This window comes from Astatotilapia calliptera, chromosome 11, assembly GCF_900246225.1.
Source record: "Astatotilapia calliptera chromosome 11, fAstCal1.2, whole genome shotgun sequence".
NCBI lineage: Eukaryota > Metazoa > Chordata > Actinopteri > Cichliformes > Cichlidae > Astatotilapia > Astatotilapia calliptera.
In genome coordinates, this window is record NC_039312.1 from 22240709 (window position 1) to 22262800 (window position 22092).

General features: G+C 40.0%; 3 protein-coding genes across 4 annotated transcripts; 1 reads left to right on the forward strand and 2 right to left on the reverse strand.

Annotated features, from left to right (window-relative positions):
* Positions 1 to 465: 465 nt before the first annotated feature.
* Positions 466 to 9585, forward strand: trpv6 (transient receptor potential cation channel, subfamily V, member 6). Its single transcript, XM_026185398.1, has 17 exons — positions 466 to 505; positions 679 to 826; positions 922 to 1019; positions 1107 to 1229; positions 1798 to 1938; positions 2100 to 2198; positions 5288 to 5463; positions 5558 to 5704; positions 5811 to 5890; positions 5996 to 6131; positions 6901 to 6987; positions 7082 to 7158; positions 7251 to 7416; positions 7569 to 7635; positions 7734 to 8002; positions 8097 to 8203; positions 9162 to 9585. Exons 2-17 carry the CDS (start codon positions 696 to 698, stop codon positions 9391 to 9393), a joined length of 2136 nt encoding a protein of 711 aa, XP_026041183.1. The 5' UTR covers positions 466 to 505; positions 679 to 695; the 3' UTR covers positions 9394 to 9585.
* A 65-nt stretch (positions 9586 to 9650) lies between these two features.
* Positions 9651 to 15097, reverse strand: LOC113032464 (C-type lectin domain family 4 member A). 2 transcript variants are annotated; one of them, XM_026185400.1, is made up of 7 exons: positions 14931 to 15097; positions 14585 to 14683; positions 11550 to 11657; positions 11138 to 11266; positions 10628 to 10779; positions 10395 to 10492; positions 9651 to 10114 (listed from the first exon to the last, which is right to left on the reverse strand). In XM_026185400.1, the coding sequence occupies exons 1-7, from the start codon at positions 15019 to 15021 to the stop codon at positions 9985 to 9987; spliced, it is 807 nt and encodes a 268-aa protein (XP_026041185.1). In that variant the 5' UTR covers positions 15022 to 15097; the 3' UTR covers positions 9651 to 9984. The 2 variants fall into 2 exon arrangements, with proteins under 2 accessions (XP_026041185.1, XP_026041184.1); XM_026185399.1 differs by lacking the exons at positions 14585 to 14683; positions 14931 to 15097 and adding an exon at positions 11738 to 11947.
* Positions 15098 to 17551: 2454 nt separating this feature from the next.
* Positions 17552 to 21796, reverse strand: LOC113032414 (gamma-aminobutyric acid receptor-associated protein-like 1). The gene is made up of 5 exons (XM_026185334.1): positions 21600 to 21796; positions 20612 to 20701; positions 19882 to 19960; positions 18936 to 19054; positions 17552 to 18126 (listed from the first exon to the last, which is right to left on the reverse strand). The coding sequence occupies exons 2-5, from the start codon at positions 20699 to 20701 to the stop codon at positions 18061 to 18063; spliced, it is 354 nt and encodes a 117-aa protein (XP_026041119.1). The 5' UTR covers positions 21600 to 21796; the 3' UTR covers positions 17552 to 18060.
* Positions 21797 to 22092: the final 296 nt, after the last annotated feature.

Genomic DNA, 22092 nt, shown 5'->3' on the forward strand with positions numbered 1-22092 from the left:
AACAGTTCACTACAAGTGGTGTGTTGACTGTCATGATCTTGCTGAATTTTCATAGTGGCCATGCAGGTTTCGGTGGTAGTCAGAGGAATGCTGAGAGGCCTGGTGATTGCATAGATATCCGCGAACTGGGGACTGGACCATTGTCACTTTGCTTTTAAGGAGATCAAGCCAATAATTTTAGATCAGCATGACAAAGGAATTCCTTGTCAACAGGGAGTTGAAGCACAGCTTTCTCTGTGGCACTTCTGACCAGTGAAAGTCTCCTTGCTCATTACTGCGTCACTGTCTTATTCTTACCTGTCAGCTTTCCACGCATCCTCCTTCTCCACCCATTTGCTCTCATATCTCCTCCCTCTTGGCTGGGACATATATATATATATTGGTGATGCCACAGGGATTTCATCTCTCCTCGGGGACATTTTTAAAGGTGGTGTGTCCACTTTTGAGTGTTTCTCTCAGTGTCACCAGAGATTGAGGAGCAGCAGTTTCATTGCTTAAGGGTGAGGTAAGACTGAAAAGATTTACTTTAATTTATTAATAGAAAAAACTACCAAAATGAACAATTTTTTTTTCCACCTGTGGATTTAGACTCCATAGCATTTATTTTTCACCCACTCTACTTTTGTCTTTCTTGAGTTTCTTAAAAAACATTCCTAACTTTTCGTTTCACAATTCTAGTCAAACCTCAGGTGCCAATGTCACCGTCTTTAGCCAGATCTGCTCCGAGCGAGCTCAACCATTGGTGGAGCCAGCTGAAGTTTCGCCTTCAGAACAAAAAAGGATGGAATGAAATGCTGGATGAGACATTTCTGCTCTACACAAAAGGGTAAACTCCTGCTGACGCCACTTTCCAGTACATTCAGTTTTGTTTAAAGTTTTACCATAAATCTGATTTCTTGTTTCTGTCCTTCTGTCCCTCAGTGTGAATGACATTCCTCTCTTCTATGCGGCTAAAAACAACAGTGCTGGTTGCATCAAGAAACTGCTAGGTTGTGCATCCACGAATATCTTTGAGAGAGGTACGACTGAACAAGGAGTTTAAACCTTACATTGCTGCCTTTTTGGTGTGTTTTCCGTGATTTTAGAAGGTGTATCTTCTTGTTCAGGCTCCCTGGGAGAGACGGCCCTTCACGTTGCTGTTATGAACGATAACCTGGATGCTGCTGTGGCTCTGATGGATGGAGCTCCTGACCTCATTAACGAGCCCATGACCTCTGAACTTTTCCAAGGTTGACATGCAGAAATTCATAACTGCAAAACACCAATGCACATCATGCAGACTGAGTGCTGTGTGTAACTATATAGATGTCAAGTTGGCAGCTTTTTGGTCTGCAATTCAAATAATTCAGCTTATTAGCAAAATCTGTGAGATTTTTGATACAGTGGATACAAGGGCATGTAAAAGCCTAACACAACAATTTAAGCAGGTTTTTAAAAAATCTAAGGACCTTAGAAAGTAAGCGAACTGAAGAAACTTAAAGAAACTTAAAGAAGTCTTAGTCACTTTCTTTCTAAGCTCCCTAATATTTTAAAAAATATTTTAATTAGTCAAATCATATCGCTGAGGTTTTGTTTTTTTTTACTTCATTATTTTATTCATCTAACAATAAATCAATAAAGGGCAACAAATTCCAATTATGAGGCCTCATCTGCTGCTTTTGGAGAGCAAACCCTGTCAGGGTTACAGTGGTGGATAAAGCAAAAGCATTAAGTGTAGGTTTTACCAAAGCTGGTGAAACGAAAACCAGTGTGTTGGCAGTGAACTGATGTACACTTTCTCTCTGTGCTCCGCCTCAGGGATTACTCCTCTCCACATTGCTGTGGTGAATCAGAACATCGACCTGGTTCGTCATCTGATTAGTCGCGGTGGTGACGTGTCCACACCTAGAGTCACTGGTCTGTATTTCAGGAAGAGGATAGGAGGACTTATGTACTGTGGTAAGCCAGCATGAGTGAACTTACGTAAAGAAATGTTTCAACCATTAATTACAAGGCCAGTGGCAGGACAATAAAACCCCAAACTGGTCCCAACATATGTGATAAAAACAAGGCAGAGAGAGATTTTGTGCAAAATAACAAAACGCGTGGCTTTTCATCAGGCGAGCACATCCTGTCTTTTGCTGCTTGTGCTGGGAATATGGATATCATCTCCATGGTAATCGATGCAGGCGCCAGCACCAGGATCCAGGATTACAAAGGTATGAGCCCTTGAGTGAGAGAAGATCAAGTATTATTTTACACTGCTAGGAAATTTGACTGTGTGACTGCTTAAGCCACAAAATATTCTGCATCCCATGTGTTATTAGGGTCTTATTTTTAATTTGATTTATCACAGCATTGTCTAAAATTCTCACCACTAAAGGACAAAATCAACCCTGATGGGTTTGCCACTAATTGCAGCTTTCTGGCACTGGTCTTGTAATTTAAACTCAAAGAACCTCAAGAATTACTGTCAGGCTCAAACTAGCAATTTTCTTATCTAACCAACAGCTGAAAATGCAAAAAGAAAAATTGACATCAGCCTGAAAAGGTAAAAGTTTCAGGCTTCTTTTTTGTCAAAGCTAAATTATATTGAGGAAACTGTTCATATCAAAGACACTACTGAGGCATTATACAATACAATACAATACAATAAAACGTTATTTGTATAGCACATTTAAAACCAGAGGTTGCCAAAGTGCTTCACATAATCCAATAAAACAGTAGTAAAGTACAAAGGCGGATAAGCTAGCAGGTGGGCGGCATTGTTTAAACAAGCATACAAGTACACAAGTACGCAGATAAGGAAGCAAGACTTAACGATAAAAACAATAAAACAATGTAAGTAAAAGAGTAAAAGAGAGGAAAGGGGAGGGCAAGAAAGTACAATTAAAAGGCATGCTCTAGGAGGCCGGGAAGGCTAAGCTAAAAAGGTTTGTTTTCAATCGAGACTTGAAGGTCTGGATCGAGTGAGACGCGTGAATAGTATGAGGGAGGTTATTCCAGAGGTTAGGTGCGGTCACCTCTGGTTTGCAGCCGTGACCTAGGTTGCACCAAAAGTAAGACGATCTCAGTGTTCTACTGGGAGTATTCACGCTAAGGAGATCAATAAGGTAGCTAGGTGCAATATTATTTATGATTTTACAAGTAAGCAGTAGGACTTTGAAATCAATGTGATGTTTAATTGGAAGCCAGTGGAGGCCAGTGAGAATTGGGGTGATAGACTCAAGCCTACGAGTACCAGTTAGAAGGCGAGCCGCGGCGTTATGGACGACTTGCAATCTATGAAGAAGGGCAGAATGAATCCCAGTGTATAGGGAGTCTAACCTGGATGTGACAAAGGCATGGATAAGCTTTTCTAGATCCTCACATGGTAAATATGGCTTGGCCTTAGAAATTAAACGAAGTTGATAGAAACAAGATTTAATAACAGAGGACACATGCTTGTCAAGTTTAAAGGAGCCGTCCTGGTAAACACCCAAATTACTTGCAGAATCGGAAAGATAATCAGCGAAGGGCCCGAGGACACCAGTTAGATGGGCTCTAGGGGTGTGACTGTCAAAGATTACAATTTCTGTTTTCTTGTCATTAAGGGAATTGCTCAGCAGCCAGTCTTTACCCACATAGCAAAATTGGTATGACCCGGATCTGGCCCACACAATGTGCTTACACATGGCCCACATACCGCAAAGAACGACGGCCCTTTGGTGGCCCAGATCAGGTTTGCCAGATGTGGCCCACACATGGGCCAGCACAAGGCCAGTTGCAGACACACTGGTCTGTGTCCGGCAGCCTCGCCTCTGTCAGTGTGCCCCAGGGCAGCTGTGGCTACAATGTAGCTTGCTATCGCCAGTGTGTGAATGTGTGTGTGAATGGGTGGATGACTGAATGTAGTGTAAAGCGCTTTGGGGTCCTATGGACTAGAAAAGCGCTATACAAATGCAGGCCATTTACCATAACATGAGAAAACTCTGTTCAGACAGTGAATGGACTGATTCTTATATGGCGCTTTTCTAGTCTCCCGGATTACTCAAAGTGCTCTATACAACATGCCACATTCACCCAATCACACATACTTTCTCTTAACTGAGTGCTACCTAACTGCATTCATACACATTCACATTCTTAACATGCAGACTAGATAAGCCAGGGCTGGAACCACTAACCTTCCGATCAGTAGGTAAACTGCTCTACCGCCTGAGCTACAGCCACCCACTGGTGAAGATGAGTAAACCGTCACTTGGTTTTGGATAAAGTGTACACTCACAAACCTGTCAAACCTGCATTTGAAATCTTGGCTACCATAGCAGTATCGTATTGCAACATGGCATTTGGGTCTTCTAACTAAAATAGGAAAATAGGAACATAAATAGTGCCACCATTGCCAGACCTGGCCCACATCTGGTTGACATACACCCTGCCATGACACCGGTCAGTCAGATGTGCCACCTTGATGCCAGATCTGGGCCAGACCTGTTTTCTATGGGCCCGGGCCACATAAACCAAACCACAATTGAGCCAGATATGGCATGCCATCGCATAGACAGTGCCATCTATGCCAGGCCTGGCCCATATCTGGATGACATATGTTTTTACATGCCAGAAGTCAGCCAGCAGTGCCGGCTTGATACCAGATCCGGGCCAGAACTGCTTGCTATGTGGGTAACTTCACTTATACAATCGAAGAAGCGAAGCATTGATGAAGTATCACCCTCAGTCATTTCAAAATAAATTTGAATGTCATCCGTGTAGCAATGATAAGAGAGTTTGTACTTTTCAATAATATGACCAAGGGGTGACATATATAGAGAAAACAGCATAGGACCCAGCACAGACCCTTGAGGGACACCACAGGTAACAGGGGCAATGGAAGAGGAGTAGGTACCCATGGTGACAGAGAAGGACCTCTCCGATAAGTAGGAATTAAACCAACCAAGGACCATACCTGTAATGCAACCAGATGTTCAAGCCTTATTAAGAGAATGTTATGGTCCAACAGCTCAAAAGCAGAGGACAGGTCCAACAAAACTAAGGCCGCGGGGCACCCAGAGTCAGTAATTAAAAGAAGATCATTGAAGTACCTCGAGAGTATAGGTTAAAAATTAAAAAAACATTTTTAAATGCTAAACTAATTGTTGCCAGTTTTTGCTCACATAGCTAAATGTTTCAGAGTAATGACTGATTTCTGGTTTATGGGGACCTTCAGGAGGTTAACCCAGCTGTGCATATCTGAATATGAGCGTCTTATTAACAATTAATAGCTTTCTCCTGTCTTCTTGTGCCTCCTGCGTACACACTCTCCATACAGGCAACACAGTGCTTCACATTTTGGTCTTGCAGCCCAACAAGAACATTGCCTGCCAGGTCATTGACTTGATTATGGCACGCGATGCAGAGCTGGACCAGCAAGTGCCCCTTGATATGGTTCCCAACTCCCGAGGCCTTACACCTTTTAAGCTGGCTGCAAAAGAGGGAAACACAGTGGTGAGTAGTACCATGGAAGATTCACATGGTGACCCAAACATGAAAGGTGGAACAGATTGTTCCTAATCTCATCCTAACCCCCTGTCTCTTAAAGATATTCCAGCACCTAGTTAACAAAAGGCGTGTAGTCCAGTGGAGTCTGGGCCCTTTGACCTCTCACCTGTATGACCTGTCCGAGATCGACTCGTGGGCCGATAGCATGTCAGTGCTGGAGGTCATTGTGGCCAGCCAGCAGAAAGAGGTACAGAAGAATATGTAGGTAGCATTCAGGAGAAAATGCTAATTGTTATCAGGAAGTTAGTTCTGACTCTAAGATTTTTTATATCTCTTCTATTTTTGCTCTCCAGGCAAGGAAGATCCTGGAGGTCACTCCTGTGAGGCAGCTGGTTAGTCTGAAGTGGAACCTGTATGGGAAACATTACTTCAGGTAAGATTTTGTTAGTTTTGTTAAATCTGAACTAAAATACTTGAATTGTACACATGTCTATTGCTGTTTAACACACTGGGTTTCTTCCTCCCTTTTTGTTGTTAGGTTTCTGCTGTTTCTGTATCTCTTGTACATCGGGACTTTCACAATGTGCTGTATGTTTCGCCCCCTAAAGAACGCTCCAGAGAACTACACAACGTCAGATGCAGACAAAACTGTCTGGGTTCAGAAGACGCTCAAGGTGGGCCAGAACTATGAATTATCATAGACATTAGAAAACCTTAAACAGATCTCAACATTTTACTCACTATACTGTTTGAATGAGACACCTAAAGTGAAATTTTTATGTTCAATGTGCTGACTGTTTTTGAACTATCCCAAAAATATAATTAGATTTTTATTACAGCACATTTATTTTAAAGAGTCATATTTCAGATTAACCTTTTGGAAATAAAATATGAACATTTATAAAACTGACTGCCTAGAAGTAACATTAAACCAGCTCTCACGTGTTAGTACTAATTATTATGATCCAAATAGTCGACCGAATCTGCATAATGAGTACTTTGATTTAGTTTTCTACCCTCTTATCTTTGTTTAATTTTTTCAGTTTGTACTTCTATTACATGAGTTTTATGGAGTTGACGTTTTGGGTGTAGATGTTTAGGTCAGTCCCCACTAAAAATTCAGATTCCTCTAATTGAATCCATTATTACCCCCTATTTTCCCAGTCCCCACCTGCACTGGGGCCTGCTACACATTTTAGGAAGGCAACACTTTCATAGCGTGTCACTTCTACTTTGGCAGTTAGTACTTCCTGAACTACAGCACCACCAGAGGTTTTTTTGCCCCAAATTACTTCAGCCATAACTTACGTAAAAATTAAAATACATAAGATCCACTAAATGCATGTGTAAATGCCAAACTTTACACCTACATAAGTTACACTGTCAGACAATAATGAGATTTTAATATTTATAACAGCATCATTTCCTCTTTGTCCACCTCAGGAGAGTTATACAACACATGGGGATAATGTGCGGCTCGCAGGAGAGATTATCAGCGTCATTGGAGCTTTTGTCATCCTTGTGCTGGAGGTGGACATTTAAAATATGCTTTTTGTTTAAAAATATTCAACAGTACATTACTGTGAACTGTTCTGACCTCATGCATCCCCTGTGCTCCTAACAGATCCCAGATATTCTGAGAGTTGGAGCAAAGCGCTACTTTGGCCAGACGGCACTGGGAGGCCCTTTCCATGTTATCCTGTAAGCAAGCACACACACCCTCTGAGAACCCAAGCAAAGCATAATGTTTGGGAACACTGCCTAACCTTGCTGCCGCTCTTGTTTTTGACCAGTATCAGCTATGCCTGCTTGGTGGTGCTGCTGTGCGTGTTCAGAGCCTGTGAGGTGCAGAGGGAGGCCGAGGTGATGGCAGTGTGTTTGGTCCTCGGCTGGTGTAATGTCATGTTCTTCGCCCGTGGCTTCGAAATGCTTGGCCCTTACGTCATCACGATACAGAAGGTGCGGATGGGTTTCTACACGAGCTCCATGAGTAACAAAAACATGAGCTTGCTCTGCTCACACACCTGCTCACACATGTTTTCATTTGTTGTTTTGGTTTTTGAGGTTTTACATTTTCAGACTGAGCTCGCTTGTGTCTCGTTTCCCCCTAGATTATATTTGGAGACCTGACAAAGTTTATGTGGCTGATTTCCATTGTGCTCTTTGCCTTTTCCACCTGTGAGTATATTGTTAGCAATAAAAATAAACACAAATTTTACAAAACATTCTTTAAAGGAGACCTTCCTGCTCTCTTACAAACATTTTTTTCTTCTCAGCCCTCTGGATAGTCTACATGACTCAGGAGGTAGATTCCCTTCCTGCGTATCGCTCATATCCCATCAGCCTCTTCTCCCAATTTGAGCTCAGCGTTGGCCTCATCGATCTGCCTGTGGACCACACCATCCCTATACCTGCGATTGTCCATGTGTTGCACTGCACCTCCTCTCTGGTTTCCCACATCCTTCTGCTAAATCTGCTCACCGCCATGATGAGTGACACACAATGGAGGGTGGGCCAGGAGAGAGATGAGCTCTGGAGGACTCAGGTAACAGGGTTATTACACACACATGTGTAATCACCTCTTCAGCGTGCGTTAAGCATTGCTGTGTCATGTTTACAGCTGTAATGTTGTTATTCAGGTGGTGGCCACGACGCTCATGCTGGAGAGGAGGCTTCCTCGCTGTCTCTGGCCTCGACTTGGGGTCTGTGGGCTGAACTATGGCCTGAAAGAGTGCTGGTATCTCAGGTAAGATGCAACCTTGTGTCAGGAACAGACGAAAACCCACAGAAATCACCTAACACAGCAGAAAGGGATGTTATCTTTAAAAATAAAGTCAAACAGGAAGTTTGTACAGAAACGACAGCCACAGCTCATGTCACGCTATAAAATGCTCAATTCTTTTTTTTTTATTGTCGTTTTTATATTACTTTCACACCTCCTAAGGCTACACTGCATGTTTTTCTTAGTCGATTCTTTTCATTTTTGCGTCCGTCTCATCAAGGTTAAAGAGGAAAAACATTCAGCCTGGCTAACAAAAGCTGCCTTTCAGTACAAATCAATTCAGTCTATTTCTCAACACATCAAATATTCCTTTGGTTGTGTTTTTTCTTATTTTATCTCAACTGGTGAATGCTCATATGAAAGAAAACATGAAACAAAAGCCAAAAGCTTGAAATTCGAAGTGCTGTAACTCAGTTTTATAAGTTCTTTCTACTCTTGACATACAACTTTGAATGCAAGCCCTTGTTTGAGCACAAGCTCCTGTTTGTGAGGGCCAACCAATCAGAAGACAGGTAGTTTAAAGTGAATTGGACAAATATGAGTTGCTCCAAGCCAGTATAAGACTAATAAGGATCATTTTGAACTGCAAGTTATGGAAAGCTAGTGTAGACAGGGAAAATGTGCATAATACACCCTTTTAAGTGTAATAGTAGGTTATATATGTATAAGTAGGGGGAAAAATATAGTATTAGTAATACGATAAGAATGGTGCTTCTCACTGCAGGCACAGCATTACTCATGGGTGAAGTCCATCAAAGGCTTTCATTTAGTGTCAGTGGGCAAAACTGTTTTCCTTCTGTAAGTGAATAAGCTTTTTGTTTTGTAGGTGGGGCCCCCAAAAAAACCGGAAACTAAAAAGAAGAGTGTAACATAATTAATTTTGAAACATGCGTGACTTTTTCTTTATTCGTCTTCTTTGCAGGGTTGAGGAAAGAAATGACTCCATGATGCAAAAGATGCGGCGTTACGTAAACGTCTTCTCCAAAGAGGATGAAAAGGAAACGGAGGGAGATGAAAATTCTGACTTCAAGGGAACCTTGAAGCTGAGACTTAAAAACAAAGGAGGATGGTGGGAGCTGGTTCGACACAGCGCTTTAGGTTTGGAGATGGAACAGGATGAGCCAGAGGAGGAACAGAGCATTAAATATGTTTAGAGAGAGATGCCATCTAACCCAGAAGTTCCTTCCTATCATCAACTTTGAGTCATATACATATTAAGTAGATGTAAAGAATTGCTGAATTTCAGTGACCTTGGGGTGAAAGAACCACACTATCTTGATTTTTCAACATAGTAAACAGTGCAATTATTTCCGCAGTATTATGCCATAGAACAGACTGTGATTTTTATAGAAATATGAAAGATGTCTAGCAGGAATATATGCTAAAAAAAACAACATAGAGATTCATCTTATCATGTAGGTAATGAGTAATTTTATATGAGAATAAAACTTTCTTAAAACAGTTTCACTGTCACTTCATTTGTAAAGCAGACAGCAGATAATAAAATCATACAAAACAAAGGAGCAAGGCACTTACAAAGCTTTACAATCAAATATTAGAGCAGAAATTATTCCACACTAAGCTGCAAGAAAATCTACTGTAAATAAACTGCTAAGTGTCAGACTTAGCAACTGTTATCTAAAAAGCTTGTTTATATTTCTTTGCTGGATACTGGAAAGAGATGTCTTGGCATGTTATTGTTGAATTTGATGCTTGCTGGCGGAACAGATTTGCTCGCGGTTCTTTTACAAGAGCTGCAGCTGACAGATGAAGTAAGTGGCGACGTTGCAGGGAGCTCTAATCCAGTTTCTGGCAGATGGGCCTGTGCTGTCTAGGATCCCACAATTCCCAGTTCTTGGATCTTCTGCCCAATAGCTGCAAAACAAAAGAAAGAGTCATTAACTATTATTCTGCAATCTATATCTGGATTTTTTCTTTGTTTGAACAAAGTGTCCACTTTATTAGGTACACTTGTAATTCAATTTGCCAGCTGTGCAATATATGTTTTATTTTATAAGCTTATTAACACATGTACAAACACCAATATGCACAGTGCAATAGTGGCAACCCTGATCTAAACCACAAACAACTATGTCTAAACTAGTCAATTGTCTGTTTTAATAACTATTTATAGAATCATTTATAGAATAAAGACCTCTCTTGCAGCTTTGTGCTGTCAACCCAGGTCCATTCAGTGCCTTTTTTAATGGTGCCGATCCAGTATTGGAGATTCCCTTTCTGTGTCAGAAAGTCCTAAAAGAAAAAACACCATTGATGCGTAACTATTAGCAATTATTACCACTTCATAAACTGCTTGCTTGTAATATATAAGCATATAGTTAATAACTCAAGGAAGGAAGAGAGCGGCATAAAAGTTATCAGATTCACCTGAACTTCTTTGCTTGTAATAACAGCCAGAGATCCCCCTCTGGAGGTGCAGTTCTGCTCGCTCTGGTGCCACTTCAGTCTAAAAGTCGACAGGAAAAAGCACGATCGGCCAAAGGTCATCCACCCATCACCACACATCCGGCAGCCATGATCTGGAAGCAGAGAGAACAGGAAAAGCTTATTTAAAAAACAGGTTAATGAAAAAGTAAAAAGCTGTTAATCAGACCTGAAGCTTCCCACACTCTTTTTTTCCTTTGCATATTCAAGGGTTTTGCTTGTGATTTAATTTTCATCATATTTTCATCTTTATGCATGTATTTTTTCAGTTGCACAGAAATCTAAAAGAGTCTCAATTTTTCCTGTTCTATAAACAAAAAAAGAAGCCAAAGAAGAACACGAACTTGAGTCGAGACTTGTTTAAAAACTAATTTGAATCATTATGAAAGCAGAACTATAGCTAAAAACAAGGTGATTGAGAAAGAATCCCCCCCACTTTTTGTGCCTGCTCACGTTTAATGTGAATAGCTGGGAACTGGGCCTGGCAGTTCTCGAAGGAGCATCCTGGAGCAAACGCAGGTACTGCTTCTTTAGCTGTTGCACTTTCCTCTACCACCGGGCAGACTGTGGGTCCAGTTTGCACTAGAAATCAGAGCACAATGGGAGGAGATTTGAGAGAAGGAATAATGCCCTGAGGCTGCAGCAAAGCAATAAGCAATAGTTTTACTCCTTTGTTATGCACTGTTATGAGAAATAGAATTTTAAAAATCCATAGCTGAAAACAACTGTGCACCATTTTGATCCTGCTCTGCCAGGACCTTCAGTCTTACGTAATCTGCTTTGGTGTTATAAACATGGTGGTGCCAGGAAGGGTTTGTTATCACAGCGCTGACATGAATTCAGATCCATGGCTGCAGCTACTCACGTTTCAGGCTGAGGATAATGACAACCACCAGAAGGACGATGCACATTAAGGTGAGGAATAAGCACACTCCACGGTACAGACGCACATTTCCTCCAGTCGGTTCTTTGCCTGAGGAAGACGACATCAGATAAATGTTAATGAGCACAACAAAGACCGCCATGAAGCCTGCAAAAGCTGCAGCTTCCTACCTTTCTTCCCCTCCAGTTCAACCGATAATTTGGGTTGCAAGTTTTCATCAGCCTCATCTTTCTTATCCTCACCGTAACTGCGGCAGAATTTAATATACATGGAGAAAAACGTCCTGGTATTTGAGAGAAAGCTTGTTTGCTCTGTTGTGCTCCGTCTTCTCTGCTGACTCAAGACTGGCTGCAACAGTGCAGTTATAGGACGCCCCCTTTGTCTCATCACCATAGCAACTTGACCTTCATAGATTCCTAAGTTATTCATGGAGCACAGTGCCTGGCTTGTCCTTGAATGACCCAAACTTTAAACTCTCTTCCTGTCTCTCTCATTTTAAACATTAGTCTGTGTGTGTGACAAAGTTCTGAGAAAAACACAGACACAGCAGACTTTCTCCTTCAAAACAGCAGATAACTAATTTCAGATCAGTATTTATGTCTAATGCTTTGGAGATACGGAGGATGCACACGTCACTGATGCAGATTTAAAACATTAGTCTGTAAATATCATGTTATAGTACAAGGTTTTGCAAAGAAAGAGGACGTGGGTGACGACTTAATGAAGCACAAGAGAGCAAGACTTGTTTGTTTGTACCTCAGCAATGTAATAAAAATATCTTCCATTAATCTAATTAACAACATATTCTTGTAAACAAAACCATTATTTGATTTCACCAAATTGCAAAAAAGAACATGACTCGTGCTGTGATAGCTTTAATTGGCTTTGTTGCCTTTTTGCGGGTTAGTGATCATAAAAAAGTTAGACACATTGCTGTGCCATGTTGTCATGCCGTCTTATGTACTTATTTATTTATTTATGCAGCTGTTGTTGTTGTCTTAACGACTAAACTGACTCACTACAACAATAAAGAACGATGGAAGTTCAACACAAAGGCCAAACTACAACAGGTTGTGAGTAATGTGGTTAGAGGGAAGTTTAGTTAAAATTGTTCTTTGTAAAGACACACAACAGACAGACTTCCTGTCAGACCGTTTTGCCTTCAGGCTGTGGGCGAATTTTTATTCGCACTGGGTTACATTAACAGCACAGCAACCTCAAACTACATGTGGTCTTATCATAATGGTTGCACGCAAATTGGATTAAAATGATGTAACAGATGAAGGAAAAACTCATGAACTAAGCTTAATTAACCAACATAAATTATAGCAGTAGCATTTCATAACAAAGCCCAGATCTTACAGAGTAATTTTACACAATTACGTAAGTAATTCTTCTGGACTTAGGATGTAATTTGATTAACTAAACATACTTACTTTTAGTGATACTTAGCATTTACAGTTGACATACGTGAAATTTAATTACTATAGGTACTCTGGACAGTTTCCAGTATATACCTACAAAGAGAAGAGTAAAGAGAAACTATTATTTTATTTTATTTAATATAATATAGTAATATAATATATATTTATAATGTAGTAAGGGAGGTTCAGACCCTTGACGATACAGCCAGTACCTTTGATACTAACGTGTAGATAGAAGGTAATTATTAGTAAAATATTCTATATCACATTTTACTCTATAAGAGACATGAAAATTAATGCTAAACAAATGATTAATAAAGAAAATATTTTTGTAATTAATTGATTATATGATAACATAAATGATTATACAATTAAAAAACTAAACAAGAAGAGGGCACAATAAGTTTTTCTCTAAAGTATCCCAAAGTACACACTAAATGAAAAACATTTTTTTCACCCTTCTTCTCTTCTCTCCATTAAAACAGAAAATCCTGAATCCCATGTTCTGCTGAGCCTGCTTAAAAGCATTTTTAGATACTAAAAATTGCACAATTTCCATGTGATTTAGACGAATTAAACCGAAAGCGCATGACAATAACACCATAAGTTGCGAAATCATGAAACGCCACCAATATATCTAGTTCTATTTTCCTGTATATTACTCTTTAATGGTAAGATTATTGATTATGTTAAGTAACAGTTTTATTAGCAGTGGCAGCTGTATTAATACTGCCTCTAATTATAAGACAGCAATATTTCAGAGTACCTTATATTTCAGGTAAACTTACATTGTTACTCCGCAGTGATTTTCATTTTTCTACTTTTTAACACAAATTATTTTTTATATATATTGCAATATCTCCAGACATTAGTAAAAACACATTTTCTTGATGCATATCATTAGCATTATAAATGCATGGGAAAAACTGAGGGAGCTTTTTATGCCGAAACAATTTACTTAGGACAAAATGGTCAATAAATTCATTTGTTTTGAAAAGCAACAAATAATGTATCACGTCAAAGATCATTGTCTTAATAAAGACAAGAAATCTGCCTCTACATTGTAAGTTTTAGTGTAAAACAAGAAAACATCAACAATAAATCACTAAAAATAAAAAGACGGTCACAGCCCTAAATACTACAAACTGAAACATTTAATACCATATATCAAATATTCAGTACTATATTTATTTGATAATCCTACAAAAACATTAAAAAATAGTATTATACAGACTCTACAGTAAATTCTACAAAGATTTAAACATGCGCAATTTCACTGCAATGGTTACTATTATACACATTTTACTGTAACTGGTGATGCGGTTTGAAGATTACCAAAAAAAACCCACTTCTGCTTTTTTTTTTCTTTTCTCTTTGGCTGAATCGTTTTTGTGAGAAACCAAAATATTTACTGCTTTAATTTATCTCCCAGATGGTAGATTATAAAGACAAAAAACACATTTATTATTATTCTGTATAATAATGATACTAAATCCTGTGTTTTACCTAAAGCACGTACTGAAAAAAGAAAGAACGAGCCGAAACTGGGCAACCAACCAGCTGAAGACACAAATATTTTGTGTAAAACTGTACCCAGTATTTGTTTTCGTGAACCAGCCGCAGAGAAAGCTTCTGAATAGACATCCTCAGATGAAATTTGCAGTTTGGCGTAGTGGTCTTGTTCTGCTTCCTCTAAAGATAAAAATACAGATGGACACATTTTAGCAAGAGAAATGAACCAACTGTGGTCGGCTTTCAAATAATCTGGATTTTCTAAAGTAAACTTTTTTAAAAATCTCAAAACTTTAAGGATTTTCTTTTTATTAAACAAGTTTTGAATCTTTTGCACAGTTTACTTACTTTACATAACATTTGCATGACTTGTATACATAATTTTAATTTAGACTTTGGTACAATGTAAACAGCTTCTTTTTTTTACCTTCTTTTTTCACCTCCAGCATCGGTTCGCTCGGTCCTTCATCCCCTTCTTTGGCTTTTTCCGTCTCTTTGGGGATCTCTTGCATCTCCATGGCTCCCCTCTTCTTGTTTTCTCACAGTTTCGATTTTGCTGGAGCTTTTCAGACCTGCCTAGTCAACTGACAATGAGCTTATGTAACTTGTCATGCAGTTGCACAGACACTAAGTGACTTAGACTTGAACTTGGACTTAGACCTTTTATTGTCATTGTACAGTTGCTTGCACAATGGAATTACGTAACAAGACCACAAGGTTTAAAAGTAAAAGACAATATAGAAGAAGAAAAAAATATATAGGAACACTATGTACACTAGAATATAACAAATAATAAAAAAGGGTGGATGGAAACTGCACATCTGCCAAAATATTGCACAAAAAAGATATTTTACATTAAATGGAGAGACATCTAGAGCTGGTAATGGAGTCCAGAATGGAGAGTGGACACCTTCTCTGCAGTTTTGATGACCAATAAGGAGAGAGGGTCTGGATGACCCTCTCTCCTTATTGGCTGTTGTGCAACCAACGTACCACACAGGGATGGCGTGCACCAGCACACTCTCGATTGTGGCACGATAGAAGGACACTAGGAGGTCAGTCTGCAGCCTGTTGCATCTCAGAACCCTCAATAAATGGAGGAGCTGCTGAGCTTTCTTCATTCAGGCTGATGTATTTGTAGTCCAGGACAGGTCCTCAGAAATGTGGGTACCGAGGAACTTGAAGGAGGACAACCTCTCCATGTAGTCACCTTTTATGGAGAGGGGACAGGTGGTTTCCCTGTGTTTAGGGTAAGGTTATTGTGGTCACACCATTCTGTCAGACCCTGGACCTCTGTCTGTGTTGTCAACGTTGGTGATGATTCTCATCAGGGTGGTGTCATCTGCAAATTTGATGATGATGTTGCGGGGTTGCGGGGGGTGCAGTCACTGGTGTAGATGGTGTATGGGAGAGGACTCAGCACACATCCCTATGGTGAGCCAGTGCTGAGTGACAGGGAGGACGATCTAATGACAGATTGTGATAAAGTTTTTGATCCATGCACATGTAGCGGGGGGAGGAGTCTAAGTTTACCAGCTTGGCTATAAGGATGTCTGGGATGATGGTATTGAAAACCGAGCTGAAATCAATGAAGAGACTTCCTTACTGAAGTCCCAAGATTCTAAGCAGAGTTTAGGGCAGTGGAAACAGCATCCTCTGTGGACCTGCGAGGGCCAAAGCTGAGTGGGCGGCAGTCCTTTATGTGCTTTAGGACCAGCTTCTCAAAACACTTTGCAACCACTGGTGTCAGTGTGATGGGTCTGTAGTCATTGAGGCCACTGATGATGGTGGACTTGGGGACTGGTACTATTGTCGCTGATTTCAGGCAGTGAGGGACAGTGGCATGTAACAGGGAGAGGCTGAATAGTCTGGTGAACACAGGAGCCAGCTGGTCAGCTCAGACTTTGAAGACACTCCCAGGTATTCCGTCAGGGCCAGCGGCTTTTCTCTGATTAACTGCTTTGAACACATTGTAAACCTGGTGTTCTTGGGGAGTAAATGTGTGTGGGCTGTGCTCAAAGGCGGCTATGGGCAGGGTGGTGTGAATGGTAGGGGTGTTTACAGTTCTCTCAAAGCAGGCTAAGAAGTGGTTAAGTTCCTCTGCTAATGAGATGTCTATTTTATCTGTATTTGCCCTATTGCCTTTGTAGTTTGTGGTGTGTTTCAGGCACTCCCATACCTTCTTAGAGTTGTTATCTGAGAAGCGATCCGATAGTTTATTTAAATAGTCAAGTTTTGCTGCTCTGATGCTTTTTTTAAGGTCTGCTCTTTCTCTGCTCTACATATCCTGGTCCCCAGATTGGTATGCAGAGTTGCGTGCCTTTAATAATGCCTGAACCTTACTTGTCATCCAGGGTTTATGGCTGTGGTCTACCCGTACCCGCTTTTACATGGTGACAGTGTCCATGCAGTGCTTGATGTAACCTAGCACTGCAGCAGTGCGAGTCTCTAGGTCGACATGTTCGAAGACACTCCACTCTGTGAAGGCAAAACAGTCCTGCAGCTGAGCCAGAGCTTCCTAAAAAAGGTGTTGATAGTTTGGTTGGTGCCCTTTGTCCTTTTCCTGAGTGGTGTGTATGCCAGGACAATGAGCAGAGAGAGGTGGTCAGACATGCTCAGGTGGGGGAGGGGAACAGATCTGTAGGCTTGGTTAATAATTGAGTAAACATGGTCCAAAGTTTTGTTCCCTCTCGTAGGGCATTTCACATGTTGAACAAATTTAGGCAGCACAGTTCTTAAGCATGCTTTGTTGATGTCCCCGCAACAATGTGTACTCCTCTGGACACGCCCGTTGCTGTTCGGAGATTGACTCATGCAGGATGCAGGTAGACAAGCGCTGATCTAACATTAGCGTCTGGTGGTATGTAGACTGCTGTTATATACATATATATATATATATATACACACACACACACACACACACATATTATTATTATTATAAATACTAATAATATTCACTTTATTGATCCCCGTGGGGATTACTCTCTCTGCATTTAACCCATTCACTTAGTGAAGCAGTGGGCAGCCACCAATCAGGCGCCTGGGGAGCAATGTGTAGGGACGGTACCTTGCTCAGGGGTACTTCACGTTAGCCGTTCAGTGGCAAACAAATAAGAAAAGAACGCACACAATGGATGGCTTCTTTTTTTTTTCCACAAAAGTTTATGATAATTTACAAAAACAAAAGTACTATTTGCATTAAATACAGGTAAGTGAGGAAAAAAAGAGCTCTCTCAACATAATTGCAATAAGTTCCACTTCTTACAAAGAATTCGTGCTTTCAAACCTTCCTGTGTTTTTGTTTACTGAGTAAGGAAATCAACATGACTTACCCATCCTTCTCCCCTTAAAATACTGTTGAAAGTTAAAACCATGCCAGCACCACATTGTTTTATACAAAGCTTTCCTTCCACCATGCACGGTAGTTACTTATCAAAGCTACTATTATAGAGAATAAAAGGTGGATGTGAAGCATTTCGAAACAGCCCCAATTCTTTCTTCAGCCCATATCACTCTTCTCATTTGCTCTCTTGCTTGCTTGAGTCTTTCGTTCGTCCTCATGCACCGTACACGCTCTCATTACTGTAGGTCATGTAGAGAAACAGGTCCTCTTCATGGTGCTCCTGAACACATTAAAATAGCAGGGAATAATCCACAAATGAGCATGAAAAGTTTGTGAACTTGGAGCCACACAACAACAATGAAAAACAGAAGTTTATTTTGGATGTGAAATAAAACAAGTCAGCAATTTATCTAACTTCCTTCTCTGACGAAGTGTAAAAAGAATGGGAAAAAAATGTGTCTTCATTTACACGTTACCTTTAGAGCTAATCAAACCCTCAACTGTATCAAGATGTTCACTTCTCTTTTCTATATATTCTGATTTTGGCATCACTTTTCGGATGATAAAATATCACTTAGCTCATCCTTACTTCTGTTTACTTTCTGTTAGGCGCGTATTAATAGGATTAGAAAAAGCGAAGTAACACTGCTGCCTAAGCAGATCTGCCAAAAGAGTTTCAGAATGTGAAGACAAATTCAGTATGTTATGCCCAGAGCAGCAACTTTTTAAAGCTTTTTCCTACTTTTTAAGCCACTTAACATGGACCTTCAAATTATTCAAGCATTAAAAAGGCACCGAACTCAAGGGATGAACCAGTGTTGTGTCTATACATACCAGACAAATTAGCAGAGAACCAATTTTAATTTCTTTAGTTGGATCTATTAAAAACATTCCCGGTTTGTGCCTGTTTCAATACATTTCTGCACCTATTTTCCATTTTCCTAGAAAAATATAAAGAAATGAGGGGCTACTCAAGACTATTCCACAGTGTAGTGTTTTTTGCATTTTTTGTTTTGGAAAAGGAAAGCAATCTCTAAATGTGGATAACTGTTGTTGTGAGTCTGTGCGTGCGTGCACTGAAATGTTTACCTCATATACTGCAGAAAGAGGGGAGCTGGATGGGGGAAGAGAGTTGTTGACAAAGAAGAAGAGCGCCTCCTCTGGTCTCAAAGACACACGCTGACGGATTAGGAAGCACAACTGGCCGACTAAAAAAAGGGGAAGGAGATAAAGGAGTGGATGGTCAGTGTATAGCAGACACAGGAGTTTCACTTCATGTAAGATGAGAAAGGAGGAAAAAACTGATCATGACAAGTCACAGATCAGTCTGTGACTCAACCAGTTACCGTAAAACAAAACTTCTGTAAAGTTAAGAGAACTACCAATAGATTGAAGAGACCAATAAAGGAGAACTGGAGAGCTCTCTGTAATTTTATCGAGTTATTATCAAACAGACCTATGATTCCCAAAGTGTGGCTGGTGCCCCCTGGTTGACAGGGAAGGTACTGCGGGAGGGTTGCAGTAATAGCAGAATTTCGTTTGAAATTATGAGTATGTACAGTTACATATATATGTAAATAGTACTTTTTATTCACTTTTGATTTACATAAAAATGCATTAAAACTGGTAATGGGAGGTGGTTAGTTTTGTTTTAATCAAAGTGAATGGCCTCCTGCTGTGCTGCTCCTCCACTGACACTTGAAAATCTCTAAATATGTTTAAAAAGATGCCCGCAAAAGCTTTTAACTTATTAGGGACATCCTGTCTGGTCCAAAAGCTTTGGAAAGTACATCATAGGAGATACGGTTGGCTTGTGTGGATAGAGCAGATATTTGCTGTTTAGTCCTGTGTTGGCTGATCACCAAAACCAGAAGAGCAAAGTTGACACTGGCTTAAAGTAATTTGAAAACAGCTTTGACATTGCATAGTTTGTCAGGCCCTGTTAAAATATAACACGTCCTGCTTACAAATACTCTTCAATCATTCACTTTTTAATTTTTCCTTTGGTTTCAAAATATCTGTAATGTCGTTTCACCTGTTAAATCGGAGGGTACTAAGTATTTCTTCTTGTCCAGTTCAGGAGCTCGTGACCTCGGGGACCTCTCAACAATGATCTGCAAAAACACACCCCGAAACAAAAAGCAATCATTAACAAACAAAGGCACAGAGAACAAGTACCTGAATATAAACAAGAAAAAAATCATTTATCATTTATATATATATATATAAAACAGCAGTCTACATACCACCAATTAAAATGAGTCTTAAAGAATAATAATGTTGTTGTCATTTTTTTTTATTACAAACCTATGAAGTAGATCTATTACACTTTTATTTGCTTTCTGTCACATATATACTGTTACAATGGTGGGTGCTCACATTAAACATGGCCAAAGTTCCAAATATTGAGGTCAGCAGATGTCCAAATAATCCCTGAGAGGCAAAAGTGCCACTTTAAAGTGCCAGCCAATCAGATGAAAGTTGTCTTAAAGGGAGAGTGGCTACAACAGTTGCTTTAGAGAGATGATGAACTGAGGTCCAGTAGAAGACAAAGAAAGATCTTTTTTTAACCGAAGATACTCTAATAGAGCCCAAGAATTTAAAAAAAAAATGCTTAAAATGACCATAGAAAGTCCACCTTAAATTAGCTGTGCATAATTTTCAAGAGTAAATTGCTAAACTTGTTAAGGCACTTTGTTGTCCGTGTATAAATTTATAAAAATTAATCAAGTCTACTGGGAAAAAGTCACTGTTGTTGTACTCACCGGTATCTTGTCGGGATGCTTGGCCCGAACTCTCTCTCCCTCTGCTCTCCTCACTTCTAGTGGTACTGAGCGCTGGTACTGACTGCCCATCTGAAACCATACACAGGGAAACATGAAGTTTCTCACAATAGCTATATTTATGCAGTAGACAAAGGAGAAAGCACACTGGTGGACTGACTTCAGTGCCCAGTGCATTCAGTTAACAAGTGATTATGACAGCTGGAAGAGTGCATCATTGTTTAATATCAATCCATCTTTAGGTCAAGAGTTTTGCAAAGGTCGTATTAGGAATTGTGGACATTATGGACATTGTGTACATTGCATATTTTTGTAAGCAGGGTTAGAGTTTTCCATTAAAATAAAAACAACACAAAATTGTACCTTAAATCTATCTGTCAACAGCACAATACCCATTGCCGTTTTTGGAACGGGAAATGTATTTTTATTTTTGTCAAACTTTGCAGACCTCACAGTCAGCTCTGCAAAGTTATGATGGGCTAATTTTTTATTTTATTTTGATTAGATTTATTTTTAGGAAACAAAACAATGTTTACATGTTCATTAACTCTACTAAAACAGGGCACGACCATGACAATTAGACTTAAAACGCATTTTAGGTTCAGTCAGGTTGCTCCTGATGGACAAAAATAATGTATGACATTTCCTTGACTGATTTTTATCAGTGTAGAGATTGTGCAGATTGTACAGATGTACCGTTGTGATCATGGTTACACCCGTTTGTGGGTTCACGTAGGTTGGGGTCATTATGAAGTTAGGCCACGTCATTTCTCACAACAGCACCGGACTAAGCTCGCTTCCCGTATGTTAAGCAACCATAAAACAACCAAACCTTTAAAATCATTCAAGTCCAAGTGCCTCCAAGTCTAGCATGTAAAGGCCGATCGTAATTACAGTGAGAGAAATCCGATACGATGCTATGTAATGCTAGTAACGGCAGCTAACGTATCAAGACTGACTGCTCACATACCTTTAAAACAAGTTTTAGTCAAAACAGGTCAGAAAAAAAGATATACTCCAGTGATGCTCTGGGCTTTCAAATTTCCCCCCCAAAAATAACCAGAATTCTTTTTAAATGCTAATAAAAAACGCACGATCACGCACGAGACGGCTATCGCTGTCAAAGATGTCGACCGCTCTACTTATTCTGTTCAACGAAAACAACAACAAACACTTTAAACCCCGCCCACTGTAAACTTAGCCAATCGGGGACGAGCAAGTAGATTGACAGCGGAAAGCACGGAATCTATTGGGTGGATTTCTCGATCCGTGACCAGTTGTCACCGCCTCATATTCCTTGAGTGACGGCAGACATAACCAATATGTGGCTGTATGTGAGATTGCACTTGAGCCATGCCCCACACCCATGATCGCACACAGTCTGGCTACGTGCACAGCGTGATTTTTTTTTCTTTATCTGAACTGTTCATTTTGTTCTAGAAACAGCTCCTGCAGACGCATGC

Excerpts from the sequence above, each read along its gene's own strand:
- trpv6 (XM_026185398.1), top strand. The coding sequence starts at position 696 with ATGTCACCGTCTTTAGCCAGATCTGCTCCGAGCGAGCTCAACCATTGG. Across the intron at positions 1,230-1,797 it reads GACCTCTGAACTTTTCCAAG|GGATTACTCCTCTCCACATT; the intron begins GTTGACATGCAG and ends GCTCCGCCTCAG. Across the intron at positions 7,636-7,733 it reads GCTCTTTGCCTTTTCCACCT|CCCTCTGGATAGTCTACATG; the intron begins GTGAGTATATTG and ends TTTTCTTCTCAG.
- LOC113032414 (XM_026185334.1), bottom strand. The coding sequence starts at position 20,701 with ATGGGCAGTCAGTACCAGCGCTCAGTACCACTAGAAGTGAGGAGAGCA. Across the intron at positions 19,961-20,611 it reads AGCATCCCGACAAGATACCG|ATCATTGTTGAGAGGTCCCC; the intron begins GTGAGTACAACA and ends GTGTTTTTGCAG. Across the intron at positions 18,127-18,935 it reads CTCTTTCTGCAGTATATGAG|GAGCACCATGAAGAGGACCT; the intron begins GTAAACATTTCA and ends TAATGTGTTCAG.
- LOC113032464 (XM_026185400.1), bottom strand. The coding sequence starts at position 15,021 with ATGGAGATGCAAGAGATCCCCAAAGAGACGGAAAAAGCCAAAGAAGGG. Across the intron at positions 11,267-11,549 it reads CATTATCCTCAGCCTGAAAC|TGCAAACTGGACCCACAGTC; the intron begins GTGAGTAGCTGC and ends TCTGATTTCTAG. Across the intron at positions 10,493-10,627 it reads TTACAAGCAAAGAAGTTCAG|GACTTTCTGACACAGAAAGG; the intron begins GTGAATCTGATA and ends TTTTTCTTTTAG.